The 16,133-nt window shown below is 40.3% G+C and overlaps 2 protein-coding genes across 4 annotated transcripts; both read left to right on the top strand.

Annotated features, from left to right (window-relative positions):
• Nucleotides 1-843: 843 nt before the first annotated feature.
• On the top strand, nt 844-5,192 carry LOC110489816 (patched domain-containing protein 3-like). Of its 2 annotated transcripts, XM_021562741.2 has the most exons (4): nt 863-2,503; nt 2,740-2,873; nt 3,017-3,162; nt 3,427-5,192. In XM_021562741.2, exons 1-4 carry the CDS (start codon nt 1,796-1,798, stop codon nt 4,947-4,949), a joined length of 2,511 nt encoding a protein of 836 aa, XP_021418416.2. In that variant the 5' UTR covers nt 863-1,795; the 3' UTR covers nt 4,950-5,192. The 2 variants fall into 2 exon arrangements, with proteins under 2 accessions (XP_036799971.1, XP_021418416.2); XM_036944076.1 differs by having other exon boundaries at nt 844-2,503; nt 3,017-3,538.
• Nucleotides 5,193-5,581: 389 nt separating this feature from the next.
• On the top strand, nt 5,582-15,296 carry LOC110489814 (patched domain-containing protein 3). 2 transcript variants are annotated; one of them, XM_021562740.2, is made up of 4 exons: nt 5,582-6,703; nt 6,903-7,030; nt 7,268-7,413; nt 13,007-15,296. In XM_021562740.2, the coding sequence occupies exons 1-4, from the start codon at nt 6,011-6,013 to the stop codon at nt 14,737-14,739; spliced, it is 2,700 nt and encodes an 899-aa protein (XP_021418415.2). In that variant the 5' UTR covers nt 5,582-6,010; the 3' UTR covers nt 14,740-15,296. The 2 variants fall into 2 exon arrangements, with proteins under 2 accessions (XP_021418415.2, XP_036799972.1); XM_036944077.1 differs by having other exon boundaries at nt 5,582-5,769.
• The last annotated feature ends 837 nt before the right edge of the window (nt 15,297-16,133 follow it).

Here is a 16,133-nt window from a genome sequence, read left to right on the forward strand (position 1 = left end):
TTGTCAAACAGTTCCTTGGTAAATTTAACACATTATTCAGATTTTATCACACAGGTTTTCCCTTTTCAGATACAGTTCCTTATTACACATAACCTTTCCTGGAAAGTCATCTCATCGTTCACAATAGTACACTCCACTCTAAGACGCTCTGTTAGAGGGTCTGCTAAAAATTACTTAAATGTACACTACAGTTCAAAAATTTGGGGTCACTTACAAATGTCCTTGTTTTGGAAAGAAAAGTCCATTAAAATAATGGTAAACGGATCAGAAATACAGTGTAGACATTGCTAATGTTGTAAATGACTATTGTAGCTGGAAACAGCAAATTATTTTATGGAATATATACATTTATGGAATATATACTGGCAGCTTCATTAAATAATACCCGCAAAACATCAGTCTCAACGTCAACAATGAAGAGGTGACTCCAGGATGCTGGCCTTCTAGGCAGAGTCCCTCTGTCCAGTGTCTGTGTTATTTTTCCCATCTTAATCTTTTCTTTTTATTGGCCAGTTTGAGAGATGGCTTTTTCTTTGCAACTCTGCCTAAAAGACCAGCATCCCGGAGTCGCCTCTTCACTGTTGGCTTTGAGACTGGTGTTTTGCGGGTACTATTTAATGAAGCTGCCAGTTGAGGACTTGTGAGGCGTCTGTTTCTCAAACTAGACACTCAAATGTACTTTTTTAATTGCTCAGTTGTGCACCAGGGCCTTCAACTCCTTTTTCTATTCTGGTTAGCGCCAGTTGGCGCTGTTCTGTGAAAGATCTTCAGTTTCTTGGCAATTTCTCGCATGGAATAGCCTTAATTTCTCAGAACAAGAATAGACTGATGAGTTTCAGAAGAAAGGTCCTTGTGTTTGGCCATTTTGAGCCTGTAATCCAATCTCAGCTTATCTGAGATCCATTTTTCCTTTTCCTGATATAGAATATGTTAATTACGTTTAGAAACTAAAATATTTGGGGTGTAGTCAAGAACCATAAAAACTGAAACAGTTTGTCAAAATGATAGGAAACCAGAACTGTCACTGTAATGATCGAATGAGTCCTTACTAATTAGCTGATCATTCCATTCTCCACGAACCATTAGTAGTGTTGGTGATAATATGGGTGGTACTATTTTGTACTGAGGAGAGAGACATTTGCTGAGGGCATGGAAAACTCAAGGCGAGGTGATAGGGTGACAATCTGCCAATACCTGACTTGCATGGTAGCCAATTTGAGTTTTACTGCTTTAATATAATGCATCAGAGGAACAGTGCATTCCGCTATGGTCGTAAATTTTACAGGTTTAAAAACAAACAAGACACAACTTCCCATGATAAGATGTTTCATGCTGATCATCAGAAAATGGGTACTATCTGTTCGTAAGAATCCATGATCACATTAGTATGTACTGTAGAATCCAACATCCTGGTAAACGGAGTCCTACCTTTTCAACTGGGGACATGCACCAACAAAGCTTATTTTCATGGCTCACATAGCCATAGACTATAGGCCTAGTTCATGGAAGATGACAGCAAATGATATAAGCAGTAACACATCAGGTTTAATAGTTAATGATTGGCCTGGTCATTTTCACAGGTGCTCTTTACAGTTAGAACATGTTTCCATGATGACAAGTTCCTCTTTTTGAATGTGTATTTTAAGGTTGCAGCTCACAAAATAGCTGCCAGTTAGGGAGGGGTTCCATTTGAAGCACCTGTGCTCATTGCAAGGTCCTTACAGATATTTTTCTCGACTATACATACAAAATAATACATTTTGATAATAACTTCTTTAAATCTTAACCGGTGACCATGCCTTCGTGTCACACAGACTGCATTGAAAAATCAGTGTCAAATTGGTTTCATAAACTTGGAGGTTTTGTTGGGAGAAATCCATGGTGGTTTCTACTTGTCCCTTTGTTCATCTCTGCGGGGCTTGGGGCAGGATTTTACTTCCTTGAAGAGAGAGAGGCGCATGGCATAGAGGACCAGTTTACTCCAAAGGACGGGCCTGCAAAACAGGAGAGACATTTTGTCAAAGAACATTTTCCTCAGAATGATTCAGAGTTCTCTCGTTTGCGGCTGTATAACGAGGGGAGCTATGGGTCTTTCATCGCTGTTTCAAAGTCATCCGATATCTTGAGTGAGAAGGCATTTGAGGAGATCATATATTTAGATGGAACAGTTAGAGAGATGGTAGGCCAAAAAGGAAAAACCTATGAAAAACTTTGTGCCATGAAAAGTAACAGGTGCTTTTCAAATGACATGTTAGATATCATTAATGGCACAGCTAGTACAATTAAGAAGGCAAACTTGACCTTTCCTTATCATAATTCAACGTCAAACACCATCTTTTTGGGAACAGAACTTGGTGGAGTAGTTTTGAATTCAAGTATCATCGTTAGTGCAAAGGCTGTTCGACTCTTCTACTTTCTCAGAGAAAACAACGAGGCAGAAAATGATAATTGGCTACATGGGTTTACTCAAGTGTTTTCCAACTTGTCAGATGAATTGAATAAGGTAAGTACAGTTTATTATATTTTACAGATTCAGAACTGTCTGGGCATACTGCCAGGTTTGGTAAAATACTTTTGTCCATATGCACAGAAGTGGCTTTACGTATTTGAGCCATATATAATTATAGTGCTCATATTCACTGAAATATAAAAATTAATGTTTTGTAAAATAATCTGTTCCTTAATGTAACCCTCTAAAGTTTTCACTTAGTCTCACAGTTCTTGCATTTGTTTTTATAGCGGCAGATTCAAGTTTCATACTTCACATCTAATTCTAGAGAGGAGGAGTTTAAGGAAAACTCCAAATCTGTGATTCCTCTCTTCTCCGTCACATACTTCCTGGCCATAAGTTTTTCAATTGTATCTTGCTTGAGGTAATTTGATGTCTTTATGTGTTGTCTTTTCAATGAATCAAAATCAGCAAATGTGTGCACCATGTTAAAACACTGATTTAACTTACTATTTATAATTGCTACGTGTGATGTTCCGTACGAAGTAAGAATATTTTCATCTACAGGTTGGACTGTGTGAGGAACAAGGTGTGGGTGGCCATCTTTGGTGCTCTATCTGCAGGCCTAGCTGTGCTGTCCAGTTTCGGGTTGTTGCTGCTCTGTGGAATGCCCTTTGCCATGACTGTTGCAACGGCTCCTTTCTTAATACTGGGTCAGGTTTATTATCAGAATCCTTTAGATAGTAATCTTAACAACCCACTACCAAATCTCAGGTGATTTTAATGTTTTTGTCAGACGGTAACACTTAAGTTGCCCTTATACCTATGTAACTACACAGTAATAACTGTATTAACAACATTGTATTAACATGTAGTAACATTGTAACTAATGAAGTTTGGTGATATTTATTACAGTGGCAATTCCCTCTAATGATCTGTGATCTACTGATGTTCAATATACTCTATGTTGATCGCAGGAATTGGTGTTGACGACATGTTCATCATGATTTCCTGCTGGCAGCAGACTCAAGTTCATGACAACGTAGAGGACCGTATGGCAGCTACATACAAAGAGGCAGCTGTCTCTATCACCATCACAACACTAACTGATGTCCTGGCCTTCTATATTGGTCTGTTAACTCCCTTTCGTTCTGTACAATCCTTTTGTATGTATACTGGCACAGCTGTCCTGTTCTGTTACTTGTACAATATTACCTTCTTTGGTGCATTTCTGGCATTGAATGGGAGTCGTGAAAAGGGTAACAGACACTGGCTGACATGCATGAAGGTTCCAGAACCAGAGGATAGTCCTGAAAAGTACAATATCTGCTGTGTAGGAGGAGCTTATGACCAGGAAACGGGAAAAGAGGAAGTTATGCCCATTAACAACTTCTTTAAGATGTACTATGGGCCATTTCTAACAAATACTTGGACCAAGGTGTTTGTGATCCTGCTCTATGCTGGATATTTGGGCTCAAGTATCTATGGATGCTTCCAAATACAAGAAGGCATCGACCTTAAAAACCTAGCAGCTGATAACTCATATGTGGGGAGCTATTACGATAATGAGGACCAATACTTTTCAGAGTATGGTCCAAATGTTATGGTTGTTGTGACTGACAGTAAGTTTCAATATTGGGACCAAACTGCTCGAAAGCGTCTTGATACTTGTCTTGAACGTTTTGAGAGTCTAACGTTGGATGGTCGATCATTGGTTGCTAAAAATATGACTCTTTCTTGGCTTAATGAATATGTGAAAGTTATAAATCCAAATAACAAAACCATTTTCATGGATAGTTTACCTGCGTTTTTACAACGATCAGACTTCACACAAGATGTGAATATTTCAAACAAAGTCATAATTGCCTCGCGAATGTTTATTCAGACAATCAACGTCAGTACAGCTGTTGATGAAAAGAACATGTTGAATAAGCTTCGAGAGACAGCTAATGGTTGTTCAGAAAAGTTGGTTGTTTACCACCCTGCTTTCATATACTTTGACCAGTATGCAGTCATTGTTAGTAATACCATCCAAAACATTGTAGTTGCCACTCTTGCCATGCTGGTGATCTCCCTCATGTTGATCCCCAACCCCATATGTTCTCTGTGGGTGACCTTTGCTATTGCCTCTGTCATAGTGGGTGTTGCTGGTTTCATGGCATTATGGGATGTCAATCTAGACTCTGTATCCATGATCAATCTTGTCATCTGCATTGGTTTCTCAGTGGATTTTTCTGCTCACATTTCCTATGCTTTTGTCTCTAGCAAAGAGGTCACTGCTAATAAGAAGGCTGTAGATGCTGTCTATCACTTGGGGTATCCCATCATACAGGGAGCTGTGTCTACTATTTTAGGAGTGGTGGTGCTGTCTGTTGCTGAGAGCTACATCTTCAGAACCTTCTTTAAGATCATGTTCTTGGTCATTTTGTTTGGGGTACTTCATGGCATCGTTTTCATCCCTGTGTTTCTGACCTTCTTTGGCATATGCAATTTTAATTGACCAAGATTCACACAGAACACACTAATCATGGTTGAAAGGGTTGGTAGAATAGTAGTTAAATTGTTTTAATTGAACTGACTTTTTCGCTTACTTCTAATCTTGTGATTATGTCATACTTTGCTTTTATGGTGTCAAAATATGTATTTTTATGAGTCATCTTTTAGTTTTTATTGAATCATTTTAGAAATAGTTTGTAATGTGTTGATTGTTACTACAGTGTGCTTATATTTATCTTTGTTGTAATTGTGTTTTAAAAAGTGAATAAAATGCTCTTAAATTATATATTGACTTTAATATATTTATTCAAACAGCAGATGCTCTCGGTTGTCATTATGACCACATCAATAATGGGAATTATTATTATGGTTAGTAACTGCAGAATTTGCATACTAAACTCATGATGTCATCTATTTATCTGTTCACCTATTCTAGAGAAACACACTCTTCATAAACTTTTCAAATGAACCTGTGCGTCAGTGTTCATCAATCTAACAATCAATCATTGCCTGGCAATCAATTTACTTCCTTCATCTTCAGAATAATTTGGGGGGGATACCTCGTCAGTTGTACAACTGAATGCCATCAACTGAAATGTGTCTTCCGCATTTAACCCAACACCTCTGAATCAGAGAGGTGCGTGGGGCTATCGTAATCAACATCCACGTCTTCGGCGCCCGGGGAACAGTGGGAACGAATTTTACCTTGTCAGCTCGGGGATTCGAGTAACCTTTCGGTTACTAGCCCAACGCTCTAATCGCTTGACTATTATAAGGAAACCCAGAGAAGTACCTTCCATAGCTACAATAAGTAAACTGGATAGGTAACCACCTTATTTGTTAATATGTAACCATATGTATTGCCCTGACGCAGTCATCGTGGTTGTTAAAAGATCACATCCAGTGCTGTCAGATCTATTGCTGATTAGAGCTCTTCAGAGGAACGTTATCATGTTGCTATGTTCAGATGAAGTATAGTTTATGGCTGTGATGCCAACAGAGATGCAGATATATTTCAAGCCAAGTTTTTTTTCTCATAGTACGACTTGAAAAAGAGAATATAAAATGGCTAGGTGCAAAACGGACTGCGTTGAAAAGCCTATAGCTAGGGGATTTGAAATACTTGGGGGCTTTGTTGGTAGACACCCCTGGTGGTTTTTGATTCTTCCCATGTTCATTTCTGCGGGTCTTGGCGGAGGATTTTACTTCCTTGCGGACAGAGAAGCAAATGGCATTGAAGAGATGTTTACTCCTATGGATGGACCTGCCAAACATGAACGACAAGTAGTCAAACAGTACTTTCCACAGAGTGATAGTGACTTCTCTCGTTTGCGACTCTATACTGAAGGGACCTTTGCATCTCTCATAATTGTGACGCCTGGACAAAATATCCTCACATTTACTGCTTTAAAAAACATATTTGAAATGGACAGAAATGTAACAAACATGAGAATTGGTGCATTGGCTTTTAAAGATCTATGTGTTGAGAAAGGTGGTGGGTGTGTGTCAAATTCAATCTTTGATATTGTAAAAACTCCTAGTGATGTCAGCACAACAACGATTAACTACCCATATCATGGCACAATTTTCATTGCATCTGAAATTGGTGGTGTGAAACTGAAAAGTGGATCAACTCAAATTGAAAGTGCAGAGGCAATTAGACTATTTTACTTCTTAAAAGAAGACAACCAAACTATAAATACCATGTGGCTAAAGAAGTTTATAGAGGCTGCTTCCAAGATGAAAAAAGAAGAAGGCGTGAGTACTCTGTTTTAGAGATGAAACCAATTTAAAAAAGGGTCAACTTGTGTATGATGGGTGTCTTTTCACCAAGTGACCTGCAGAATTGATCACACTCCACATTTAAGCTCCATGGTGATTTGATTATTTGAATATCTTGAGTTGTTTTACTGATATGTCAACTGGATATCTGATATTTGTGTATTTGTCTTTGCAGATGACAATATCTTACTTTACATCCATATCAAGGGATGAAGAGTTTGAGAAGAGCTCTGACTCAATCATTCCTCTCTTCTCATTGACATATGCCCTGGCCATCAATTTTTCTATCATATCTTGTTTGAGGTATTTTTTGTAACTTTTACATTTCAATACCATTCAAAATGATCAGTCAACATAGGACACCTCAATTGAAAATCATAATAACAGTGTTCATTGGGTCTATCTGAAGCTAGATTTGGGTCCCAAATCAGGCTAATCCACAATGTGACTGCATTACTGATTTTAAGGCATATCAGAGAGCACTAGGCCTACTTATCAGCATTTACCTACAGGGACGAATGTTGTGTTTTTCTTCCCTAGGTTGGACTGTGTGAGGAACAAGGTGTGGGTGGCAACCTTTGGTGTCCTCTCAGCTGGTATGGCAGTGCTGTCCAGTTTTGGGTTGTTGCTGTACTGTGGGATGCCCTTCGCTATGACTGTGGCAACAGCCCCATTCCTGATTCTGGGTAAGCTTACAAACTCTCATTGTTATACAATAAACCCAGTTCTTAATTTGAGCCGGTGTGGTGATACTAAGGATTTGTCACCACAGATGGTTTGTTTACATAACAGGTTAGGAAAACTAATATAGCAGGTAAAAATAATTAACATGGCAGGTTAGGTGAATTAACATGGTAGGTTAGGAGAACTAACACAGCAAGTTGGGTGAATTAACGTAGCAGGTTAGGAGAATGAGGTTAAGGTTAGGAAAAGGGTTAGGTTTCGCTAGAATGCTACAGTTGTCAATGACGCGGCCACTAGACAGAGCTGTAAGCCTACTCCATATAGCCACAATGGTAGAAACGTAAACAAACCATCTGTGGCACAAATCATCTATCATAACATCGGCCCGGGCTTATGGTTTTTGCAACATTGTAGCTAGCCTATGTTAAATTGAGACCAACGCATACTCCTTGCTGTGTTGAGAGAGAGAAGCGTGCCTGTGTCTCTCACAGAACTAGAATGAGATTAACTTTCTACGATCGCTCTCCCTCTCTCTGCTCTGATAGACATGAGTCTGCAACATTTATCTCTCAGTGTAGCACTTCATCATTTATTTCCTTATAGAATCATAGCCGCAGGAAGTGTGCTGGAAATGCACCCCTGATAAATTGAAATACATTTGACAAAGTTATAGAATTACTAATGTCTGTTCAGGAAGAAATGTAATAAATTATAATACTACTAATACTACAATACTGGTAGTATTAATAGTAATACTAATAATAGTAACAATAGTGGTAAAATTAGTAATACTATAGAGTAAAACTACAGAATACTACTAATCGGCCTATAATTTAGCCATAGAGGAGCAATAGCTTCTTTTTAAAAATAGCTTAGCTGTGAATTGTGTGTAGGCCAATCACAAGGCATAGCCTACATTCAGGAACACACAGCAAATCTGTCAGTGAACAGCATACAGCCTAAACAGGCCTTTCGCAATATTTCAAATACAATCGCAGGAAAACACAGGTTGGAAAGAAAATGGCTCCTGCTGAAAAGAGAAGACATTAATCTGTCTGTAGGTTACTAAAATATTTTAGCACCTTCCAAATAGGCCTATTGAGCAAACAGTAGCCTAGGTACAGAGTTAAACAAGATGAGGATCCCCATTGGGCACACACTGGTTGAATCAACATTGTTTTAACAGAATTTGTCTACATATTGTGACGTGGAATCAACATGGAAAATACATAGGATTTGAAAAAAGTAATCAACCAGTACTGTTTTCATCTCATTTCAACCAGCGTTGTAAACATTGAAAATTCCACAAAAATCTTTTTCATTCTATATTCAATGGTTGAAATTATATAGAATTTATAGATTTGACATTTTATTTGAATAAGCATCATTGTTTCAATGTCATGCTATCAACCTAAATAATGAGGTATATTGAAATGAAACGTGAAGCCACAATCCAATGATTTCTGCCTGAACATTGACTCCTACTGGTACATTTAAGTGTGGCAGGTAACCTAGCGGTTAGAGCGTTGGGACATGAACCAAAAGGTTTGAATCCCTGAGCTGACAAGATTTTTATCTTTGGATATTGTCTTGTATATGAAGGATGGCTGGTTGATTTCACATTGAATTATATACATATTATAAGAACATACATATTCACATCTCCATCCCAACCAGTAATCTAAGTTGAAGAATTAGGACTAAATAAAATCACATTTTGGGTTGAGATGGAGATGTGAATCCAACATATCAATCATTATTCTAAAAAACTGGATATTGAATTGTGAACACAACCAAATATCAACATTTAAAAGAGATGTATCTTCTGTTTGGATAGTGAACTGTATATTATTAATAACATATGAAATATTCAAAGGTAAAAGTGTATTGTTATTAATATCTTGATTTTAGGCTCTTATTTATACGGCTAATAGTAACTACTTCTAAACTTCCAAATATCCAATGAAGCTTTACTATTTTAATGATGGTGTCTTTGAGCAAATCAGATGTCAATGTAGCCTACGAAAACCCATCCTCACTCCGAATTTACTGAGCTTGATCAATTATGACAAAAACAATGAACATTTGTTTCCCTAAGAGTTGTGCAAGGTTGGTAGAATTTTATGGAAAATGATTCACAGCTGTAATGGCTGCCATTCGTGCTTCCACCGAGTGTTAACTCTGGGGGTGTGAAGACATACACAATCAATCTTCTTTAAAAATATATATTTTATGTTCTATAGGTTCTCTAGATCGGTAAGCTTGCTAGAATTTTAAGACAGCAAATTGAAGAAAGTGCAAGGAATGTTTAGACTTTGACTATTTAATATAGGATGAAAACAATTTTTTAAAGTTTACGTAATTTTCAACTCAATTTCAACATAAGTGGGATGCCATCCCAGTAAGTAATATTTCAACATCTCCAGTGCCCACTTGATTGCTAGACATTCTTTCTCCACAGTGGAATATCTTTGTTCCCGTAGCAACAGCTTCCGGCTAATGTATACGACTGGGTGTTCCTCACCTTCTTGTAGCTGTGATAGGACGGCACCCACCCCTGTTTCGGACGCATCGGTCTGTACCACCAGTGGTTTGGAGAAGTCCGGGGTCACCAGCATGGGTCCAGAACACAGGGCTCCCTTTAGGTCCTGGAAGGCTTTCTCCGTATCCTCGGTCCACGTCACCTGGGTGGGCAGACATCTCCTGGTCAGATCTGTCAGAGGGCTGGCTAGAGAGGCAAGTGGGGGATACATCTCCAGTAGTAACTAATCAACCCCACAAACGTGCGGATCTGCTTCTTGGTGAGGGGGCGGGGCCAGTCCCGAATCACCTCCACTTTCTTCACCTGGGGTTTTACACATCCCCTCCCGATCGTGTACCCCAGGGAGTTAAGGGCACCTATCAATAACCCTTCGTCAGGTCGAGCGTGCTGATACATCTGGAGGTCCCTATCCGTTCTATTAGTTCATCAATTCGGGGCATGGGGTAGGCGTCGAACTTTGAGATTTCATTTCACTTTCTAAAATCATTACACAAGCGAATGGTGCTGTCTGGTTTCGGCACCAACACTATGGGGCGGCGCCACTCACTATTTGACTCTTTGATGATTTCAGCTTCCAACATCATTTTTACCTCGGTCCTGACGGCCTTTCTCCTTGCTTCTGGTATGCGGTAGGGTCTCAACTTCACCCTTTTCCTGGGTTTGGTGATGATGCTGTGCCAGATCGGTGTGTCCCTATTCACTGGAGAACACATCCTGCTTCCGGCCGAGCAACTCCGTCAGCTCATGCTCCTGTGCTTGTCTCAGCTGCTCCCCCAGTGGCACCTCAACCGGCTTGGCCTTCTTCGGGGAAATAGAGTAGACTACATCACATGCATTCCATTTCTTTAACAAATTCACATGGTAAATTTCTGATTTTTAATTTAAATAATAATTGTGTCCTTCAAACGTTGCTTTCCTAAAATAATCCTCCATTTGCAGCAATTACAGCCTGCAGACCTTTGGCATTCTAGTTGTCAATTTGTTGAGGTAATCTGAAGAGATTTCACCCTGTTCTTCCTGAAGCACCTCCCACAAGTTGGATTGGCTTGATGGGCACTTCTTACGTACCATACGGTCAAGCTGCTCCCACATCAGCTCAATAGGGTTGAGATCCGGTGACTGTGCTGGCCACTCCATTGTAGACAGAATACCAGCTGACTGCTTCTTCCCTAAATAGTTCAAGCATAGTTTGGAGCTGTGCTTGGGTCATTGTCCTGTTGTAGGAGGAAATTGGCTCCAATTAAGCGCAGGACACGGGATATGGGAGGGCGTTGCAAAATGGAGTGATAGCCTTCCTTCTTCAAGATCCCTTTTACCCTGTACAAATCTCCCACTTTTACCACCACCAAAGCACCCCCAGACCATCACATTGCCTCCACCATGCTTGACAGATGGCGTCAAGCACTCCTCTAGTATCTTTTCATTTTTTCTGCGTCTCACGAATGTTCTTCTTTGTGATCCGAACACCTCAAACTTAGATTTGTCTGTCCATAACACTTTTTTCCAATCTTCCTCTGTCCAGTGTCTGTGTTCTTTTGCCCATCTTAATCTTTTATTTTTATTGGCTAGTCTGCGATATGGCTTTTTCTTTGCAACTCTGCCTAGAAGGCCAGCATCCCGGAGTCGCCTCTTCACTGTTAATGTTGAGACTGGTGTTTTGCGGGTATTATTTAATGAAGCTGCCAGTTGAGGACTTGTGAGGCATCTGTTTCACAAACTAGACACTCTAATGTACAAGTCATCTTGCTCAGTTGTACACCAGGGCCTCCCACTCCTCTTTCTAATCTGGTTAGAGCCAGTTGATGCTGTTCTGTGAAGGAAGTAGTACACAGCGTTGTACAAGATCTTCAGTTTCTTGGCAATTTCTCGCATGGAATAGCCTTCATTTCTCAGAACAAGAATAGACTGACGAGTTTCAGAAGAAAGGATTTGTTTCTGGCCATTTGTAGGCTGTAATCAAACCCATACATTTTGTTTAACTAGGCAATTCAGTTAAGAACAAATTCTTATTTACCGGGGAACAGTGGGTTTACTGGCTTGTTCAGGGGCAGAACAACAGATTTTTACCTTGTCAGCTCAGGGAATCCATCCAGCAACCTTTCAGTTACTGGCCCAACGCTCTAACCACTAGGCTACCTGCCGCCCCGAAATGCTGATGCTCCAAATACTCAACTAGTCTAAAAAAGGCCAGTTTTGCTTCTTTAATCAACACAACAGTTTTTAGCTGGGCTAACATGATTGCAAAAGTATTTTCTAAAGATCAGTTAGCCTTTTAAAATTATTAACTTGGATTATCTAACACAATGTGCCATTGGAACACGGGAGTGATGGTTGCTGATAATGGGCCTCTGTATGCCTATGTAGATATTCCATTAAAAATATATTGTTTCCTGCTACAATAGTAATTTACAAAATTGACAATGTCTACACTGTATTTCTGATCACAATACGTCACAATACGATCACGATAAGTCACAATACGTTGACGAATTGCGTTGAAACAACGTTGATTCAACCAGTGTGTGCCCAGTGAGATAGGTTTTCGGCATGAGCGCATCGGCCATCGCTGGTGAGTGAGCTGCACATCATTGTGTGAGTGAGTCAGTGAAACTGGAAAGCTTTTTCAGGACTATATTATTCAAGATGAGGGTGTTTTTTTATTGATCTCAGTTTGCCAGTATCAAAGTAGCCTGACATTTCCATCCTTTGTTTGGCATTACAAATATTCTGCTAAAGTCTCCAGTCATGTTGAATTATTTAGAATTGGATGAAATCCGTTTACTAAAGGCTAATTCTTTTCCCGGACTTTGTACGCTAAAAATGTTCCCCATATGTGCAATTTCTGTAAGCGCCTCTACTCTTCTGCCCTTTACGAAAATGCAATGATATGCATGCAATGCTTTATTTTACAATAAATAACTATTTATGTATTCCGGTACCTCACTTTCTGTTCCGGCACCTCCTGATTTACCTGTACTCTGATGTGATCACAGAAATGAACACCGGTATAAACTAGGTTTGACATTTTATAAGAGAGTGCATTTTCTCCACAGGAATTGGTGTTGACGACATGTTCATCATGATTTCCTGCTGGCAGCAGACTCAAGTTCATGACAACGTAGAGGACCGTATGGCAGCTACATACAAAGAGGCAGCTGTCTCTATCACCATCACAACACTAACTGATGCCCTGGCCTTCTATATTGGTCTGTTAACTCCCTTTGGTTCTGTACAATCATTTTGTATGTATACTGGCACAGCTGTCCTGTTCTGTTACTTGTACAATATTACCTTCTTTGGTGCATTTCTGGCATTGAATGGGAGTCGTGAAAAGGGCAACAGACACTGGCTGACATGCATGAAGGTTCCAGAACCAGAGGAGAACTCTAAAAAGTACAACCTCTGCTGTGTAGGAGGAGCTTATGATCATGAAACAGGAAAAGAGGAGCCAATGCCCATTAACAACTTCTTTAAGATGTACTATGGGCCATTTCTAACAAATACTTGGACCAAGGTGTTTGTGATCCTGCTCTATGCTGGATATTTGGGCTCAAGTATCTATGGTTGCTTCCAAATACAAGAAGGCATAGACCTTAAAAACCTAGCAGCTGATAGCTCATATGTGGGTAGCTATTACGATAATGAGGACCAATACTTTTCAGAGTATGGTCCAAATGTTATGGTTGTTGTGACTGACAGTAAGTTTCAATATTGGGACCAAACTGCTCGAAAGCGTCTTGATACTTGTCTTGAACGTTTTGAGAGTCTAACGTTGGATGGTCGATCATTGGTTGCTAAAGATATGACTCTTTCTTGGCTTAATGAATATGTGAAAGTTATAAATCCAAATAACCAAAACATTTTCATGGATAATTTACCTGCGTTTTTACAACGATCAGACTTCACACAAGATGTGAATATTTCAAACAAAGTCATAATTGCCTCGCGAATGTTTATTCAGACAATCAACGTCAGTACAGCTGTTGATGAAAAGAACATGTTGAATAAGCTTCGAGAGACAGCTAATGGTTGTTCAGAAAAGTTGGTTGTTTACCACCCTGCTTTCATATACTTTGACCAGTATGCAGTCATTGTTAGTAATACCATCCAAAACATTGTAGTTGCCACTCTTGCCATGCTGGTGATCTCCCTCATGTTGATCCCCAACCCCATATGTTCTCTGTGGGTGACCTTTGCTATTGCCTCTGTCATAGTGGGTGTTGCTGGTTTCATGGCATTATGGGATGTCAATCTAGACTCTGTATCCATGATCAATCTTGTAATCTGCATTGGTTTCTCAGTGGATTTTTCTGCTCACATTTCCTATGCTTTTGTCTCTAGCAAAGAGGTCACTGCTAATAAGAAGGCTGTAGATGCTGTCTATCACTTGGGGTATCCCATCATACAGGGAGCTGTGTCTACTATTTTAGGAGTGGTGGTGCTATCTGCAGCTGAGAGCTACATCTTCAGAACCTTCTTTAAGATCATGTTCTTGGTCATTTTGTTTGGGGCGGTCCATGGTGTGGTGTTTATCCCAGTGTTTCTGACCTTCTTTGGAATCTGCGGAGGCAAAGTCAGTGATAAAAAAGATGATGGTAGGTCTAACACCTTGTCTCAAAATGGTCACATGTGGGTCTCCCAAACCACAGGTGATTTCAACTTGAAGAATACGCATGAATTAAGGGCTGTAGCAGCTAATTCACATGTATGGTCAATCAGTTCTAACCAAAGCTTTCACAACGGGAAAACTAATAGTGCTTACGAAAACATTGAAGACTGTCCCTAAAACTGTTGTCTTGAGGCCAGATTTACAAGGCATTTCCACTGTACCTGTTTTTATGGAATTAATTAAATATTAAAGGTAGAACAAATGGGTTAAAACTGTACAAATAACGTGTACAAGCGAGAATAACCTATTATGGTCAAGTGTAAATGAACACACATTCATGTTTTACCTTTCATTCAGCTCCATGCTGATGGGACCTGTACAGTAGTTCAAATCAGATGTTAATTGTCACATTCGCCGAATACAACAACAATGCCCTTAACCAACAACGCGGTTTTAAGAAAATCCCTAAATAAGTAAGAGATAAGAATAACAAATAATTAAAGAGCAGCAGTTAATAACAATAGCGGGGCTATATACAGGGGGTACCGGTACAGAGTCAATGTGTCAATGTGCGGGTGTCGAGGTATTATGTACATTATGTAACGACATTATGTAGGTAGAGTTATTAAAGTGGCTATGCATAGATAATAACGGAGAGTAGCAGTAGCGTGGGTGGGGGAATGCAAATAGTCTAGGTAGTCATTTGATTAGCTGTTCAGGAGTCTTATGGCTTGGGGGTAGAAGCTATTTAGAAGCCTCTTGGACCTAGACTTGGCGCTCAGGTACCGCTTGCCGTTCGGTAGCAGAGAGAACAGTCTATGACTAGGGTGGCTGGAGTCTTTGACAATTTTTAGGGCCTTCCTCTGACACCACCTGGTATAGAGGTCCTGGCGAGCAGGAAGCTTGGCCCAGGTGATGTTCTAGGCCGTACGCACTACCCTCTGTAGCGCCTTGTGGTCGGAGGCAGAGAAGTTGCCATACCAGGCAGTGATGCAACCCATCAGGATGCTCTCGATGGTGCAGCTGTAAAACCTTTTGAGGATCTGAGGACCCATGCCAAATCTTTTCAGTCTCCTGAGGGGCAATAGGTATTGTCATGCCTTCTTCACGATTGTCTTGGTGTGCTTGGACCATGTTAGTTTGTTGGTGATGTGGACACCAAGGAACTTGAAGCTCTCAACCTGCTCCACTACAGCCCCACCAATGAGAATGGGGGTGTGCTCAGTCTTCCTTTTCCTGTAGTCCACAATCATCTCCTTTGTCTTGAGCACATTGAGGGAGAGGTTCTTGTCCTTGCACCATACGGTCAGGTCTCTGACCTCCTCTCTATAAGGAGGTCTCATCGTTGTCGGTGATCAGACACTGTTGTGTCATCAGCAAACTTAATGATGGTGTTGGAGTCGTGCCTGGCCATGCAGTCATGAGTGAACAGGGAGTACAGGAGGGGGCTGAGCACGCACCCCTGAGGGGCCCCTGTGTTGAGAATCATTGTGGCGGATGTGTTGTTACCTACCCTTACCACCTGGGGGCAGCCCGTCAGGAAGTCTAGGATCCAGTTGCAGAGGGAGGTG

Source organism: Oncorhynchus mykiss, chromosome 15 (assembly GCF_013265735.2).
Source record: "Oncorhynchus mykiss isolate Arlee chromosome 15, USDA_OmykA_1.1, whole genome shotgun sequence".
In the NCBI taxonomy this organism is placed as follows: Eukaryota; Metazoa; Chordata; class Actinopteri; order Salmoniformes; family Salmonidae; genus Oncorhynchus; species Oncorhynchus mykiss.